Here is a 16,588-nt window from a genome sequence, read left to right as displayed (position 1 = left end):
AAAAGGAAACATTTTTATTGAACACAACATATTAATGTCACAGTACAAACGTGAACATATATTTAAGATATTTTACAACTAGGTAAAAAAAAAAAGAATGACAAATTGAAGTCTTTTTCGGAGGATAAACTGCCCAGTTTGAGGCCTCCATAACCAAATCAAAGACTCATTCCAAAAACGATCCTTTGGTTCGACACGATCACTGCATGGCATCGAAAGTCGTCGCCTCCCTGAGGCTGAGCAGAACCTGCACAGCGTCCCCTTCCAAATCTGTCAGCATCCGCTCCTCTGACCTGCCCTCCATCCTCTCTTGTTCAAGTTTGCTCTCAAAACCTGTTGGACACGCGGTCATATCCTCCTGAGACCCGACGCCTCCGTTCTCCTTGATGCAGCTTCCTTTTTGTGAACTGTAACAAGTTACTGATGGTGGGAAAGTCTGGCATTCTAGTTCTGTTTGAGAGGTTTGGGACTGCAGAAGATCAGGAGGTATTGCTGTGTTTCCTATTAAATCCTCCACTTGCTGAAAGCTGCTCAATAGAGTGTTAGCAGCTTCATACTCTGCGTCTGACCATTTCTGTCGCTCCTCTGACTCATCAATGCAGAAAACCTTGTTTGCCCCCTCCAGTGAACCTGTGCTAAAATCTCTGGGATTTGACTTTAAAGCTCCTGGGAAGTCAGCCTGTGCAGCGGTGACTCGCTCCTTGCTCTGGGGTGCCTCCTGGTGGTGGAGTTTCAACAGGCTGGTAATAACCTGGTCCTCCTGCTGAGTGAGCTGGATGACCACAAACCTTGGCTGCACCTGAGGAGGGTGGATGCCCTGGAGTCTCCAGCTTGGGCTGCCCAGGTTGTTGGTGGGGTGAGGTCCGGCCCTGAATGGGTCTGGGCGGTTAGGAGGGGCGACGCAGGCAGACATGATGGGGGGAGGAGTGTTGAGCTGGGAGCAATCAAAAGCCTGATTGGAAAAGTGAAAACAATTAGTAGGCTTTACGGTATGTTTTTATAAACTCAGCATTGACGCTTCTTTTCAAGAGATGGGCCAAGTTTAATGTGGCAAGCCATTTTGAAAATGTCAAATTCTTGTTTTTTTATGCAAATGATCAACCATTATTCATATATTTTTAAGTGTGTCCCTTTCAATCTTTTTGGTTCCTTGAGTTTTTAAACATAAAATTGAAAAGTTTCTGTGTTTGTCTAATGGTAATTATGACTTACAGCTACTGAAAACCTCAAATTTAGAAACAAATAAGTTTTTTTAATACGGAGATTTCAGACAAATACATATTATATCCATGTTCTGTAAAGTACACACATTTAGCAATTGTTCTGGGCTCCTTCTGCATTAATTACTGCATCAGTGGCATGGAGGCAATCAACTCGGTTGATGGAAGCCCAGGATGTTTTGATAGCAGCCTTTAGGTTATCTGCATTGTTGGTTCTAGCGTCTCATTTTTCTTTTGAACATTCTCTGCAGGGTTATCAAAGCAGTATCGGTACCTTTGGCAATGTGGGCTGGCACCAAGTCCTGCTTTTAAATTAAATCAGTTCATAAAGCTTGGCAGCAGACAGAAGTCCTCAGATGCTGGAGACTTTGGACTCAGGAGGAAAAAATAAAGCACTAAAAAAGTGGTCTAAAACCAGCATAAGACAAGTCTTCTTTAACCACCATTGACTGTAGAAGTTTCACACTGGACCTAAAGCAACTTTGATTTGGTGAAGCTCTTCTTGCAGAAGAGACTTCAGCTGAACATTTCTATCACAGCTGTTGTGTGCGCATCTCATTTCAACCACACATTTTGCTTTCAATGTCAAATAAATATGCTTGGATACAGCAGTCTGAACAGCCAGCTTCTTTAGCAGTGAAACTCTTAAGGTTTCATTAACCGTCTGCTGCTCTCCTGTCAGCAGTCTCCCCCATGTTTCTGCACTTAAACTCTGTCTTCGGACTTTTTAAAATTTTTCTGAGATCTTGATGCATGGACTGACTCACCATTTTCCTACTCAGGCTATTATAGATCCTCCTCCCGCAGGGCAGAGTGGGGTCCGTGTAGAAAAGCTCCACGGGACTCATTGGGTAACCTGAAGAGAAATTAGCTGTCACTTATTGCTCAACTCAAACATTTACATTAACATAGAAGTGACCAACCTGGGTGAGCATCTCCCTGAAAGGCGTGATGAAAACGTGTGGGCATGTAAAGAGGCAGGAAGGACGGGTGCTGCAGGGTCCTGTTGGAGATGGGTGCCAGGACGGTCTGCCTGGCTCTCTGTTTCAGGACGAACGGCGAATGAAATTAATAGACCCCGACTGAAGCATTAAAGTCTGAGGGGAAACTCACCAATAAACGTGCTTCGCTGTAGCTCATGGTCGTCTAATTAATTCAAAGAAACGCAAACGGACTCGTGGTTTTTAGAACCATCAAAAGTAAACAAGCTCGTTTGTTGCGTTTCCACTGGCGACCCCTGCTGGTGGAGTGACGAGACTACGTTCGATGAAAAAGCGCGATGAAGTTCTCAGTTTAAAGGAGAGACCTCCAAGTCATCGACTTGGCAGAGGCCTTACATCATGGTTTAGATCAGGGGTGTCAAACTCCAGTCCTCAAGGGCCGGTTAGATGTGCCTCTGCTGCACCACCTGAACAGAATAATTAGGTCATTAGCAAGGCTCTGGAGAACTGATCTACACAAGGAGGTAATTAAGCCATTTCATTCCAGTGTTTTGTGCATGTGGCACATCTAAAATCTGCAGGACACCAGCCCTTGAGGTCTGGAGTTTGACACCTGTGGTTTGGCTGTGCTCCAACACAGCTGAACCAGATTGAATCACCTCTTCAGCAGGCCATCAAGTTAGACAAAGGCCTGGTAACAAGCCAGTCATTTGATTCAAGTGTGTTTGAGCAGGACAGCAGTTTGTATAGTTTGAGGCTCCCATTTTCAAAGGACAAAAAGAATCAAGCTATTATAAAAATGTTACATTGGTAATCTGGCTATTGTGCTTTATTGCTGTGCTCATGTACTTGGTGGACAGGAGATTAGCCAGTGGGCTTTTCTAATTTCAGTGTAGTGCATAATACTCAGAAAGAAAAAAGTTTTCTGCAACAATACCTGTACGTCACAAAAGTATTAGTCATCCTGAAGAGTGCCACTTGACACCTGTTCTACACTAATCCAGAGTAAAGAATGAAGTGCAAGTTGTAGTTTTCAGAAAACTTGCTTCACAGGCCAGTTTTGCCTAGTGACCATAGGTCAATCTTTAAGGACACTAGAATGGCCTGATTTCTTTTTCCATTCTGCTTAAAAATAGGCACAGCTACTCAACAGTACTTAAAGCTTTATTCAATGAAACAGTAAAAATTATACACATCCTCAAGCATAATGAAGAAGGTTCTTCACTTGCAAGTTTCCCTTAGGCCCTACAAGTAGAGGAAAGAGTTAGACAGGTTTAAAGTTTCAATTGCAAGAGTTTACTCACTTACCTTTACTGAACTGGCCAGGTTGGTTATGAACCCTGTAAACTTTGATGTAACGAGCAGTAGGGTAGAAAGGAGGCCGGTGCAAGCTGGGACTTCTGGTTATTTGGGGAGCAACTGTGGTTGTAATTTTAGTTGGAGTCACAGTAGCTGGAACAGCTAAGAAATACATTTAGTTTAATTGACATTACTTAAAACATCCAAGTTCTTAAGCAAGCAAATATACCTTTTGTAGTTTCCACAAAAGGGATTATGTTGCCAACACCTTCTTCGTCAGATTCAAATTTGTGGCTAGAGAAGAGTCGGTGGAGACTAGCTAGAGGGTACATGCACTGCACGGTCATTCTGTGGGGGTCAGGAGAGTTGGGACTGAAATTATGATACAACTAGAATGTGGTGCCAGGAAGTGATGCCTTGCAGGACATACCCTTCAACAGCGTTCTCAGAAGTGTCAAAGTAAATCTTGTTTTGATAAGTCACGTTTTCCTTTGCCAACTGAGGGGGGAACAAGAGTATTAAACACTTGACACTCTGCAGTTAGTTTTAATATTGGGTAATCTTTACCTTAACAGTGGAACCACAACTGTGAAGTGGAAATGAGAAGAGCACTCGTGCGCCATCTACTTCTTTGGGTACACAGAGGCTGTTCACGAGATGGAAGTGTGCTGGCCTCTCGTCACTTGGAACAGCAGACAGATCAACCACCACTGTCATCCACCCATTAGTTGAACACACTGTTGGAAAATAACCACCAGTTAGTATTCACAAGCCTGGCAACCTCCATTACAGTAATATAGCTTTTTCTTACTAATGAACTCTGTGGTATTAAACAGGCACGTCTTGATTGTGGAAGTCAAGATGTCAGCAGTTTCACGATCCCTCACAAGGATTGTAAATGTCCCGAGAAAGCCTTTCAAACCAATATCCTTCAAGAAAAGGAATTTCAATGTCAGGCTTAAAAACTCAAACTTTCTAGATGGGCCCAGTTGCTAATATTACCGTGTATTTGTATCCATGTGTGAACAGTGGAACACTGAGCAGCAGACTTTGACTGTCATTGCTCATGGTGTAGCCACGGTTGGCTGCCAGAGCTGGGGTTAGTCGATCTGAGCCAATCGCGAAATCCCACAGGTAGTCAAAAGAGCGATAAGCCAACTTGAAGTCAATCCCAGACTCCGTACAGACCACATCAAAAGATGGAGGAGCTGCCAAACAAAACAAGTAAGCTAAATATTTAATTTAAGGGAACCAAGTCTGGATATGACCCCTCCTGACCCCATTAGGGACAAGGGTGTTAGAAAATGGATGGAAGGAAGTCAGGATATGACTTACAGACAGCCATTAGTGCTGTGACTGAGATGGTGTGGTAGTATGGCTCGTCTCCAGGTGTGACAATCAGGGTGTAGTTTATGTCCAGTTTGTGCAACATGGCTGCATTCTCTTTGGAGAACTAAATATATTTAAGAAAAAAAAATATTAGAACCAGGTTTGCATTATGACCCCACTGGATGATGTTTTTAAAGACACTTACCTCCTGGATTACAATTGGGTCATGCAATGGCACCTTCAGAGTGTAGCTGTGGCTTTGGTTGGAATGTCTGACTTCTGTAAGGGTGTATGCGATGGAGTCACTGAAGGGCAGTGCAAATTCCTGCCCATTCAGCTGAACAGAGGTCAGCTCAACATCTCTGGGAACTTTGCCTAGATTGATTGAGAATGTGCCATCTTCTACATCAGTTTGGTCTTCAGTGACGAGTGGAGATGACAGGAGGGGTGTAACAAGATTCCTGTGAAACCACAGCACGGTCTCTTCATGGCGTTCATCCACCGACGTTTGTTTCAAGTAGAGGTCGAAGATGTAGAACTCAAAGAGGCCATCACTCACAAAGCTCTGAAATTGATTTTAGTTAGACGCAAGTCAAATATGCAGGAGACTTTTATAGTCAAGTGTCTTTACCTTCCTGTAGCCTCCTTCAGCATTATAAGGGATCCCAATTTGGACAGTCGAGTTATACCTTTTCATAATAAATCCCTTCTGTACCGCAGCAGCCTGCTCCACAAGGTTGCCATTGAGGCCAAAACTAATCTGTGTTTTGCCAAGACTGGGATAGAGTGCTTCTGGAGTGCCCCAGATCATATAGCCACTGTCATATGACCCTTCATCTGTTTGGAGAAAGTCATTTTACTAAACTGTACATCTTTGAAAAAAAACTGCTTAGTTTACAAACCCTTGGAGCAAGCAGCAATCAGGTCAACCATAACGAAAACCCAGCTTTTCCGTGAAAACACTGTTGCATGGACCACTTCTACTGGAACCCCAGTCACCTAAGACAACATGCTGGTTAAACACCATGTTGGGAGTAGGACATTGCAAGTAGCTGGAAAGGGCCTTCTACCTCAGTACGATAGGAGTCAGGTTGACCATACGGTGTACGAAACACAATCCTGTCATGGACAAGATCAAATATGTAGCCCTGCTGTCGGGCTTGAGACAGGTTCATGGGTGGCAACCGCTCATCTGGATTTTGAAAAGTCACCTGCCAGTCTTCAGTGGAGGGACTGTACAGCTGTAGAGACAGACAATTAGAAAGTTGCTAATCCAGAAAACCAATTGCCATCATTGATACATACAGGGCCGACGGTGCTCCAGCTGTCACTTAACCCAGATTGGCAGGGAAGTTCATTCCTTACAGATACCTGTGGCAACATGATTAGAGGGTTTAAAAACAGGGGTGAGGGCTTAAAGAGGGAGGGAGACTTAGGGAAGACACACCTCCATGTAGTTGACCTCACAGGTGACCTCTCTGGGTGACCAGGGCAGAGGGGGTGAACAGGTCTTATTGAGTGCATAGTAAGCATCTACTCCTTTATAGGAAGTTATCAGGTTAAATCTGAATGAAAAGTCAGCACCCTGAAACAGAGTTGGAAATATTAGCCAGGATGAACAAGGAACCTTCTCTAAAGGTCAGGAAAGCTGGTTTCTTTCAGTACCTTCTCAGTATGACAACTGAAGTAGGATGCCCTGAGCTCTACAAGGCCCAGGAGAGAGAGAATACTGATACTGTAACCACATTTTGCTGCATAATGCTCAGTGATGGCATACGTTCCAGTTCCATCTGAGAAACATTTAGCAAAGACATTTCATGGGTTATGCAGTCAGTTATAAACATGTTCAGCCTAATTTGTCTCAAACCATTGCCATCCTCAGTGCTCTGAGCTGCAGCAGAACAGGAACACTAACCTACAGCCTCAAAGCGAGGAACTTCTCCAGTGGCAGCAAGGTCAACAGCTATCATGAAGTAACGATCATGACATTCTAGTCGAAGAACACCTGTGGAAACATATAAGTTATAGAGAACTCTTGTCTTAGAGTCACTGTAGGATAAACAAGGAGCTACCAACCTTCCACAAAGAAGTCACATCCTGCAGTGGACCACAAAGACAGGAGTAATGCCACACTGTAGTTACAAAACAAAGAGTGAAAAAATAGCTCAAAAATCAAAACCTGATGTGCAATCAACCACAACAACCTACCTAAACATCATCTTGAAAGTCATAGCTGTTGATGTATTGGTGTCTAACGCTAGCTTAACAGCTAACAAACTACACCTACTGACCAATACAAGCACAAGTGAGCCACTTGTTTTTCACCAGACATGCACCATGAAACTCTGTCCTCTGCCCAACCTTTTATGACACCATTTGTCCACAAAGCAACTAACAATCAGCTGCCTCCCAAGGTGCAGCCTGTCAGTAATTAAGTCAGTGACAGAACAGCTCCTGCCAATGTGAATGGCAAAATTTGTCCAGTAGTAAGGACCCAAATATGCCACTATTTTTTGGTACTTAAAAGAGATTGTAATGCTGTTTTCTTTCAGCCATGCAATTGAAGCTAAAAAGGAAAATATTAGATCAATTTAGAAGCAAACCATTTAACCATTTGTTTTGTTGACAAATTTCATTATTGCTTCCTGTTCTGCCATACTACACATATACTGATAGAAACACACATTTTAAAAATTAATAATTTCTTGCTTACATTTTCAGCTTTTTCAAAGGTATCGGGTTTCTGAACTTTTAAACGTGTATTTTGATACTAGTGCTGTCATGCTATCTTTATAATCTGACTTCATGGTTATTTCTTCATTGATTTGCACTTTATGCTGTTCTGTCCCAAATTTGATATCAATTAAAGATATTTTAGCCACCAATCATCAGAGTGAAGATGGAGAAACCAGTTGGTATCGGTTCTTTCAAACAGCCACTGACACAGAATAACCAGCAGAGGGCAGCAACGCCAAAGGGGACTGGAACCACTCTTGAGAAAATATCAGTTCCCTTTGAAATACTGTATTCAGTTCTTCATGAAGAAATATTTACATACTGACGTGTTAATTACTTTCCTTTTTGCTTTTCTTTTGGCAACATGTATTTAATTGCAGTTAGAACACAAAAGTTAATCTTGTTTTACTTAACAAAATGTATCTACAAAAATTAGTTTTTCCACCTCCATGCTTCACAGACGGTACAAAATTTGGACTTTAAAGTCCTGAACCAAGTCAGAGTTGAGATCTTGGTCTCTTCTAGGTGTTGTAAATGCGATAAACCCCTCCAACATTTTACAGCTGAGAGTTAGAAGAGAGGGAAACTTTTCTCAGGCTGATGCTAAAGATTGGTTGTTGGCCACAGGAAGAGTTCTGCTGAAGCCATTTAAGAGAAAGAGGGCAGGGTTACTACTTTGTTTGCTAACTATATTAATGCAATAAGTTCTGTTGACAAGATTATGACATGCACAGTGCTATTATTTCAGAATACCCAATTTTTACCGTTGAAGTACCACATTGTTAAAGTTGATAGCAATTCTGAAGTTCTGGTTTCTCATAGGTCATAATATTCTAATTGTTACTTTCCTTTTCCCTCCTACATGGATTTGGTTAGCTGCAGGTAGGAGGAGCTTATGAAGTTCCAAATTAGTTGCTTTGTGAAAAAAGGAGAAACTTTCAGATGAGTAGGAAGAACCAACCTGCAAAGGTGAGCATATTTACACCCAAAGGATTTTATCCTGTGCATCACTGTATGATTGTGTTCAATATTGCTTGTGAGTATAACGACTTTTTTTTCTCTCTTTAAACTCCCAACTGTTGATTTTCAGTGTTTTTGTTTTATTTGACATTGGAATACACTTGGAATTTAATCATTTAAAACAATTAGATACTCTCAAAAGCCAAAAACATAAGAAGTGGAAGTATAAAAAGTGTAAACGTGTCAACGTTTTCTTTACGTACCAGTCCCAAAATCTGCATGATGACACACTGATGTCATCATGTGTGACAACATGATGCAAAGATACAAATCAGGGTGTGTGCTTTTGTTTAACCAGTGTGACTGGAAAACTCATTTGCACTCCACAAGATACATTTGCTCTTAGTGATGTAGAAGTAACAGAGAAGTGTAAAACTTAACATTTTAAGCTTTGGTGTAGAATGCAAATTTTGCTTGTCTACCTAAACTTCAACTTTTTAAAACCCAGTTCTTTATTTTGCTTTTTGTCTGCAGATGTCTTACATGCACAACTGAAGCATTGTAAAGGTAGAAATCTAAGAAATTGGATATTGATAATTTCGCAGCAGGACGAGGAGGATCATCAACACCTCTGAAAAGGTTGCTGAAGTGTTGATGAACACATGCTAATCTAAACAAAGCATCAACAGTAGTCTACAAAACTCTGTCCTTTATTACTACAAACGTAACAAAAATGGGCTGAGAAGTTATGAGAAAACAAGTAAGCAAAACTAAAAAAAATGTTTTAATGGATGGCATTTAAAAAACTTACAAGTACTTTGTTCATCTTATTATGCTAGCAACATAGGTTTTGTCCCCCTGTAATATCATTTTCCACATATGGTAAGATTGAGTGTTTTCACCAGCAGGGTAAAAGCGGCAGTCAAAATAAGTTGAATGGATTTTTTTTGCTCAAACCCCATCAGCTATATTTCATTTTCTCTCACAGGGAGAGGCCAGCAACTGCTCTGTCACACCCTAAGAGAGAGGTAAGATTACTCTAAGTAATGAATTATTTTAAACACTATCTTTCATTTAAGTTTAATTGAATTAATAGAACTGTGAAAAGAAATGTGGAAATGTGATTGACAGACTGGTCTGCAGCAGGATACCATAGATCAATGGAAGCAAGTGCAGCCACAGATGTTGATAAAAGTAAGGATCAACTCATCTGTTTCACTCATTATAGTGAATCGGGAAATTGTTCAAAGCGCTTAATTTTTTTCACATTTTATCTTACAGTCTATTTTTTTTTATACAAACTGTATGAAATAAATCTCTTTCCTCAAACGTCTACAAACAAATACCCAATAATGACAATGTGGGATACACCGAGTGTTTCTCAAATTCATTAAAAATGCAAAACTAAGAAATCCTGTGTAATACTTTGTTGAAGCTCAACGTTGATCATCTTTGAGATGTTTGTCCAGCTCAAATGGAGTCGACTCGATTTGGAAAGGCACACATCTGTTGTATGAGGTCCGACAGTTGACAGTGTAGGTCAGAGGTCAAAAACCAAGCATGAAATTAAAGGAATTATCTGTAGACATTAGAGACCGAATTGTTTTGAGGCACAAATCTGTAGGCCTCCATCACTGGTAAATGATGTAAATTTAAAATCACCAGGATTCTTCCTACAGCAAGCCGTTCGTCTAAACTGAGCGACTGGGGGAGGAGGGCTTTAGTCAGGGAGCTGATCACGAACCCAATGGTCACTCAGTCAGAGCTCCAGAGTTCCTCTGTGGAGAGAGAAAAAACTTCCAGAAAGACAATCATCCCTGCGAGTGATCCACCAATCAGATCTGTGTGGGAGAGTGGCAAGACAAAAGCTTTCTGAAAATTCACATGGTAAAATGTCTGGAGTTTACCAAAAGGTAATTAAACCAGGCACGGCTCACCACCGGGCCAATACCATCCATACAATGGAGCACAGTGGTGGCAGCACCATGCTGGGAGGATTTCTGTGTAGAATTTTGGGGGAAAAGGTCATCTTAATACAATTCGGAATAAGAAAATAACATAACAAAATGTGGAAAAACTGAAACAATACTTTCCAGATGCACTGTAATCCCAACATTTGCTATTTTCATACTTATGGCTCAAATCAAGTCTTTTTTTTTTTTTCTTGTTTTAGCCGATGCCGACCTCATCATTGTATTATTTGGTGACACAAGTTCAGTTGAGTCTGGAACAAAAAACATCTTAATTAACCAAGATGAGCACAGAGAGTTTTCATCCAAGCTGTATGACCTGTGTGGTCGGCACATGTCTGTTATTAACCTCGTTGGCCTACGAACAAGTTCAACTTGTTCAGGATTTTGACTCATTGCCAACATGAATGACGCTAAGAATTCATTCATTAGTTATTCAAATGTATTGTTAACTTAAATAAACCTTCACTAGTTTTCACAAACACCTTGGCAGGATAGACAGCTGTGGCCTGATCTTTACTCCTCCTGCTCAGCTGGATGCCTGCCTGGAAAATGCTACCTTAAGTCAAGACATGTTTCGCTTAAAAACTGAGTAATCCGGTTTATCAGCGAGAGTCCTGTTGAGAAGGAGGAGGAAAACCTGCAGAAAAGGTCATCATCGAATTAAAGAGTGTTTCCAAGAGACTGCTGTTGAGGAGAAATGTTCACATTAAATTTCTCTAAAAATAAAATCGGTAGAACATTTATTCTTGATTTAAGACCTTCTGCCTTCTTAGAAAAACGCGTAACCTTTTTTTAAACCGTTTGTAATTGTCATCTGCACTATTGTCCGGCATCCACCACATTTGCTGGCACTAAAGATTTAATCAAAATAATATTTTATTAAAGAAGCATAACCACAGAGTGGAAATTTGACAAATATCCAAGTGAGTCCACTTCTGAAAATAAAGTTCCTACACGCTCTTGAAGAGCACTGAATTTCATTTTAAAGTTTTCAAAGTCTAAAAATCTGAGAAAACTAAAACTGAGAACAGAAAAATCCCAGACTTGATTTTTTTTCTCCCTTATTTACAGGATAAAAGTCAGAATACCTGAGAAACAAGTTGTTTTCCCCTATTCATCTTTAGATGAGGACTCGTTTCTTTGGTTAGTTCATCACAACTTGAGTTAGAATCAATGAAATTGTCTTTTTTTTGTATTTACTCAGGTTATCTTTGATATTAAAAGTTACTTGATGCTCTGGAACATTTAAGTGTGACACATGTTTCCAGGTAGGATGGACCAGAATAAAACTAAAAGCACTCACAAATCCATGTGGTGTAATATCACCTGAAACATCTTCTTTGGCTACCTTTATAAAACATTGTTCCCTGTAGATCCTTTAGGATAGCTGAACCAGGTGAAGACATTCCCATCTCTAAACTATCTGCCAAAGCTCAAAAATAAAAACCAGCAGGCTCCTGTGCATCTGCCTTGAGTTTCTCCGCTTCCCACAAACTTCTTAACCTTTCTTTATTTAATTTCTAAATACAAGTTGTGTACTTGCAGCGTGACATTTAGGTGGTAATCCCTTAAATTTCATCTTCCTCTTGACTCAAAGTGATAATATGAGCGGTGGGCGAGTAACATTTGAGTCACATCGGGTCAAGAACAGCACCGCGCAGCAGGCAGCTGATAGGACCCCTGCATGCAAAACTGCTAATTGGCTGCTAATTGTGACAAACATAATTAATATAATTACGTTAAAGTTTAGATGAAATGTAAAGATGCTTCAGTGTGTGTTTAAATCACCCACAGTCAATGTTTGTGAGTGTTTTGAGATTTTTTTAAATTTTTTTGTCACAGTCAGAGATGACAACCGGTCATCTCCTCCACCAATCACATCCCTCCGTTGGCTTGAGGATGAGGGCGATTTGAAGATGAAGGACTCTATTTATCAGATCTGCACAGCAACCATCCCGCCATACATCGCTTGACTTGTTGGAGTTTGCCAGATTTGGGACAAACTCGGGTTCGGGGTTTGTGAAGATGCTTTGCTCTCAGATGAAGGTGCTTGTTGTGGCTTTGTGCTCCTCCATGCTGGCGCTCCACGTCAGCTCTGCTCCACAAATGGATGAACTCACGGAAACCCTACAAGCAGAACTGATCAGTGATAAGGTGAGTTCAATAACCAATAGATCTGTTCTGATTAGATCGACGCTTGGAAGATACTACGGACATTTTGTCGTTTTTATTAAAATTCTATTTGGACTGTGTTGGATGAAAATAGCTTTGATTTGACAGATTTTATTTTTTTTTAAATTAGCCTCAAGTGTCTAGACAACATAAAAGTTGGAACATTTATCATAGGAATATGAATTATCGTTAATTTGTGAAATTCTCATAATCAGCTGCATGTTTCTTTAAATCCGAGTATTTTCCTGTGTTGCAAATTTCCAATTACTATTGAGTCTCTTACTGATTTTTTGCTTTTATACTTTTACTTTGCTTTGCATCTACATACTTCATTTTTCCTCAATTGCTGATTGTTTCCATGAATCTCCACAGAATAAATATTTCTGTCCTTATTCAGTCACTGATGAGGCATATCTGAGTTGGGGATGATGGGTTGGTGGATTACGTTTTCTTTTCCATTACAAAATAAAGTCAGTAAGAAAATTTGAGATTCTACTTTGTGTTTAAAACTAAAATATTGAAATTGAGTGAAATAACGTGGGAATGCTGAAACTGCCTTGTTTTTCACATTTAGTTTGGCTCAGGATGTTCATGCGCTAAGAAAAACAGCATCTTTGTCATTAAATTTATTTTATAAAGTACAAATTTGCATCATTTACACATGGCATGTCTGTCGCAGATCAACATGTTATTTTGACATTACTATTGATGCCATTTCCACTTTTTCTCATCTTTTAGACTTTTTTTTTTTTTGCTATACTTACTTCATCCTTAATCTTAAACCGCGAAAGCTACAACAAATACACTAAAACAACAACAAAAACAGTTCCTCCGCCTTTTTATTCAAAGTGACACTAATTCTGTTTTGAAAAGAAAAATGCCTTTTTGGAGGAAAGGTTGTCAATTTCTAGGTTTGTCCACTAGATGGCGTTCGCCATTCGAACAGCACCGCAAGGTGTAGCGACACATATTGGACAACAGTGTGTGTGTGTGGGGGGGGGGTGTGTGTGTGCGTGTGTGTGAGTTTTTAAGTGAATCTTAAAAACTACTACTGAAGTAGTTTTAAAAGACATTATTTCCAGTAGAAAATATGAATATGTTCCATTTCTATGCCAGAGTTTAGGAAGCAGACGTTTTTTAATCCTACAGGACCTGTCTATGACGCATTATACATTTAATGTTGCTGACTTCTCTCAGGGCTTAATTACAACCCAATGCTACTATTTTCAGTAAATCCTCTACGTATTAGTAGGCCTGTCACAATAGCAAATTTTGCTGAGCGATTAATTGTCTCAAAAAATTATTGCGATAAACGATAATATTGTCTGAAGACCTTTTTACACTGATTTAATGGAAATGACGTAATAATGCATGTGATTTCCTGCCAAAGATAGATATACTTTATTTTCAAAAGAATATTTAACACTGGAGCTGATAAACAAAATAAACAAAACAACCAAAAACAAAATGGATTCTCAGTCTCCATTAACAAAAAATGTACTTGATAAAAACTAAACAACATAAAGCCAAAGTGGAAATAAATACTACATTCAACCAAAAGAGTTCAGATTATGAAGTCTGTATATTATGTTGCCCTTCAGTAATAATTAGATTTAAATAGAGAAGTTGGGCACATCGACTACCTGATGCAATAGTTCACACTACATGATTTTTTGCTCCTATTTTTCCCCTTACGACGAATCTTAAAACGTTGGTCTTTCTAAGATTGTGTTGTGTGTTATGGTAGATCGTCGTTGCCGCTCCGATCCAAATCAGGGTTTTCCCCGACTGGGAGCTTAACGCAGCCTGTTGAATGTGACAGGCAGCCAATCAGAAAGCGCGGATTCTCCTCCGTGTTTTCTGAGGGGAAATTACGTCGGGGAATCCCAAACAGCTGACACGGCGCAACCCGAAGTCCAGCGGACATTGGAGATGATATGTGGAAACAACATTAATGTTTATTCAACATGCAAAGAATATAGAAATGACAAGAGGAGGAGTTGGAGCGAAATTGCTACCGCAGTTGATAAACCCGGTAACTTTTCAGCTGTTCTTCGTTAACATGACGTAAATAGGTTCTAATGATTTTCATTCAGTCAGGACTTTACGCTGACACTAGCCACATGCATTGCAGGTAGATTGTAGTAAAGCATTGATTAATGCCTGGTTTTAAAATTAGTTAACTGGACTTGTAGCCATTATTTTGTGCCCATTGTTGGACACCACATGGCACGATCGAACCCGATCGAACCGTTATACCTAGGATTTCTGTCGGCTCATGTGTGGTCTGTCAGGTTTTAAAAATGGACCGACAATCAGCCGACAGCTGTGGTGTGCGCTGGGCTTTACACTGAGGAAATGAGGAAGGGAGGAGTCAGTGGAGAGCAGCCTTTTTTCATTCGGTGTCATCAACAGAAAGAGAAAAAGGTCGGAAGAGACGATAATGCCGATAATTGAAATGACGTCGATAGTTTTAATTTATCGTACGATTAATCGATTTATGGTTTATCGCGACAGGCCTACGTATTAGGGTTGCTATTTAGTTTATTTATCCTCATAAAGAGTGGAGCTATGGAGACAGTCATTTAAGTGTACAAAACCAACCCAAAATACCCATCATAAATTAGGTTGAGGTTTTTCTAAGTAATCAGACAGGAAGGGGGAACCGGTAATGTCATAAACTCCAGTTTCCCGGTTCTGTTCTCCTTCAGGATCTAACCGGCTTGCTCTTGCTGAGGCTCATGTCTGAACTGACGGCGTCCAGAGGAGAAGAGATGCTCCGCGAGCAGCAGGAGGAGGAGGAGGACGAACTCGGAGGCAGGCAGAGGCTGATGAGACGACACATCCGCTTCACCCACCGAGAGCGCAAGGCAGGCTGCCGAAACTTCTTCTGGAAGACTTTCACCTCATGTTAGTATGAGACGCATTGGGACCTCTAAACGTGGAATAATTACGTTTTTCAAACAGGTCGCTGCAAAGTAACAAGTATGCTTTGGTCACCTGAAATGTATAATTCAAGATATTTAAACTCTTCTGAAATAAAAGATAACTTTTGAACCTTCATTTACTACGTCAGGCAACGTATTATTGTTACTGAGCCAGGAAAGTAACGTAAATGCATAGAAGTGTCTTAACAATAAGCAACTCATGCACAAATAACATGCATTAAGACAAATATCCACCCTTTTACTGCACGTTCAATAAAATACGTGCCATTTATTATTTAACATGTTTATTCAGCCCCCCCAAGAAACAGCGCCAAGAGTAAATCTGACACTTGCAGGACCGGTTCACAACATCTTAAAAAGCACATTAATGAAGTCGGCGTAATTCAGGACCTTAAAAAGTCGTCTGAGCAACAACGAAACGTTTACCTTTAGTGATGAAACTGCAGTACAAATACTTCACGAGGTTAAGTAACAGGTGAAATATCCGAACCGTTTTAGCAAAAGTCACAGTCAACCAAGCAGGATCATTACGACGCCGAGATGAAATCCTTGAGGTAAGGCTTTCAAATCTGTAGCCCTTTAGGTTTAAACGCGTACAAAAAAAAAAAAAAAAAAAAAAGGACGGAAAACAGGGATGCTACACATTTTCCATTTCATGTTTTGCATTTCTTAAGTTTTAAACATATTTTCGCATCTAAGGTACAAAAACATTTACTGTGGTTTTCTTTATGATTTGTGTTCTTATCAGTGTCCCCAAAATTGTACAGAAGATCCATTATGTGACCTGCAATAGTTGTAAAGCTGTGGAAGCGTCCAGGGTTTCTCCTTCAGAGGGTCCAAAACATCATTGTGCATGAATCAAAATTAGATTTTGGAGCAATTTATCATTCACAAAATTCAGATAATTAGCTACAGAAAAATGGAAAAATAAACAAGAGTCCATATCAGGCATGGGCCGATTTTTTTCTTTTTTTCTTTACAAAGTTATGGCATTAAAACAAGAAAACAGT

At 40.2% G+C, this 16,588-nt stretch overlaps 3 protein-coding genes across 3 annotated transcripts; 1 reads left to right on the top strand and 2 right to left on the bottom strand.

Annotated features, from left to right (window-relative positions):
- Positions 1-2: 2 nt before the first annotated feature.
- LOC116732962 (uncharacterized) lies at positions 3-2,571 on the bottom strand. The gene is made up of 4 exons (XM_032583577.1): positions 2,334-2,571; positions 2,144-2,261; positions 1,988-2,076; positions 3-952 (listed from the first exon to the last, which is right to left on the bottom strand). The coding sequence occupies exons 1-4, from the start codon at positions 2,358-2,360 to the stop codon at positions 200-202; spliced, it is 987 nt and encodes a 328-aa protein (XP_032439468.1). The 5' UTR covers positions 2,361-2,571; the 3' UTR covers positions 3-199.
- Positions 2,572-3,304: 733 nt separating this feature from the next.
- Positions 3,305-8,312, bottom strand: zpax4 (zona pellucida protein AX 4). Its single transcript, XM_032582249.1, has 18 exons — positions 6,998-8,312; positions 6,866-6,921; positions 6,705-6,794; positions 6,455-6,579; positions 6,237-6,374; positions 6,095-6,160; positions 5,860-6,030; positions 5,692-5,788; positions 5,421-5,626; positions 4,995-5,354; positions 4,796-4,913; positions 4,463-4,668; positions 4,272-4,389; positions 4,028-4,197; positions 3,891-3,958; positions 3,690-3,808; positions 3,470-3,622; positions 3,305-3,406 (listed from the first exon to the last, which is right to left on the bottom strand). Exons 1-18 carry the CDS (start codon positions 7,018-7,020, stop codon positions 3,360-3,362), a joined length of 2,331 nt encoding a protein of 776 aa, XP_032438140.1. The 5' UTR covers positions 7,021-8,312; the 3' UTR covers positions 3,305-3,359.
- Positions 8,313-9,611: 1,299 nt separating this feature from the next.
- sst5 (somatostatin 5) lies at positions 9,612-15,584 on the top strand. Its single transcript, XM_032583336.1, has 3 exons — positions 9,612-9,679; positions 12,301-12,612; positions 15,342-15,584. The coding sequence occupies exons 2-3, from the start codon at positions 12,484-12,486 to the stop codon at positions 15,543-15,545; spliced, it is 333 nt and encodes a 110-aa protein (XP_032439227.1). The 5' UTR covers positions 9,612-9,679; positions 12,301-12,483; the 3' UTR covers positions 15,546-15,584.
- The last annotated feature ends 1,004 nt before the right edge of the window (positions 15,585-16,588 follow it).

This window comes from Xiphophorus hellerii, chromosome 14, assembly GCF_003331165.1.
Source record: "Xiphophorus hellerii strain 12219 chromosome 14, Xiphophorus_hellerii-4.1, whole genome shotgun sequence".
NCBI lineage: Eukaryota > Metazoa > Chordata > Actinopteri > Cyprinodontiformes > Poeciliidae > Xiphophorus > Xiphophorus hellerii.
The sequence above is the reverse complement of the archived record's forward strand: the minus strand, read 5'-3'. Positions and strand labels throughout refer to the sequence as shown.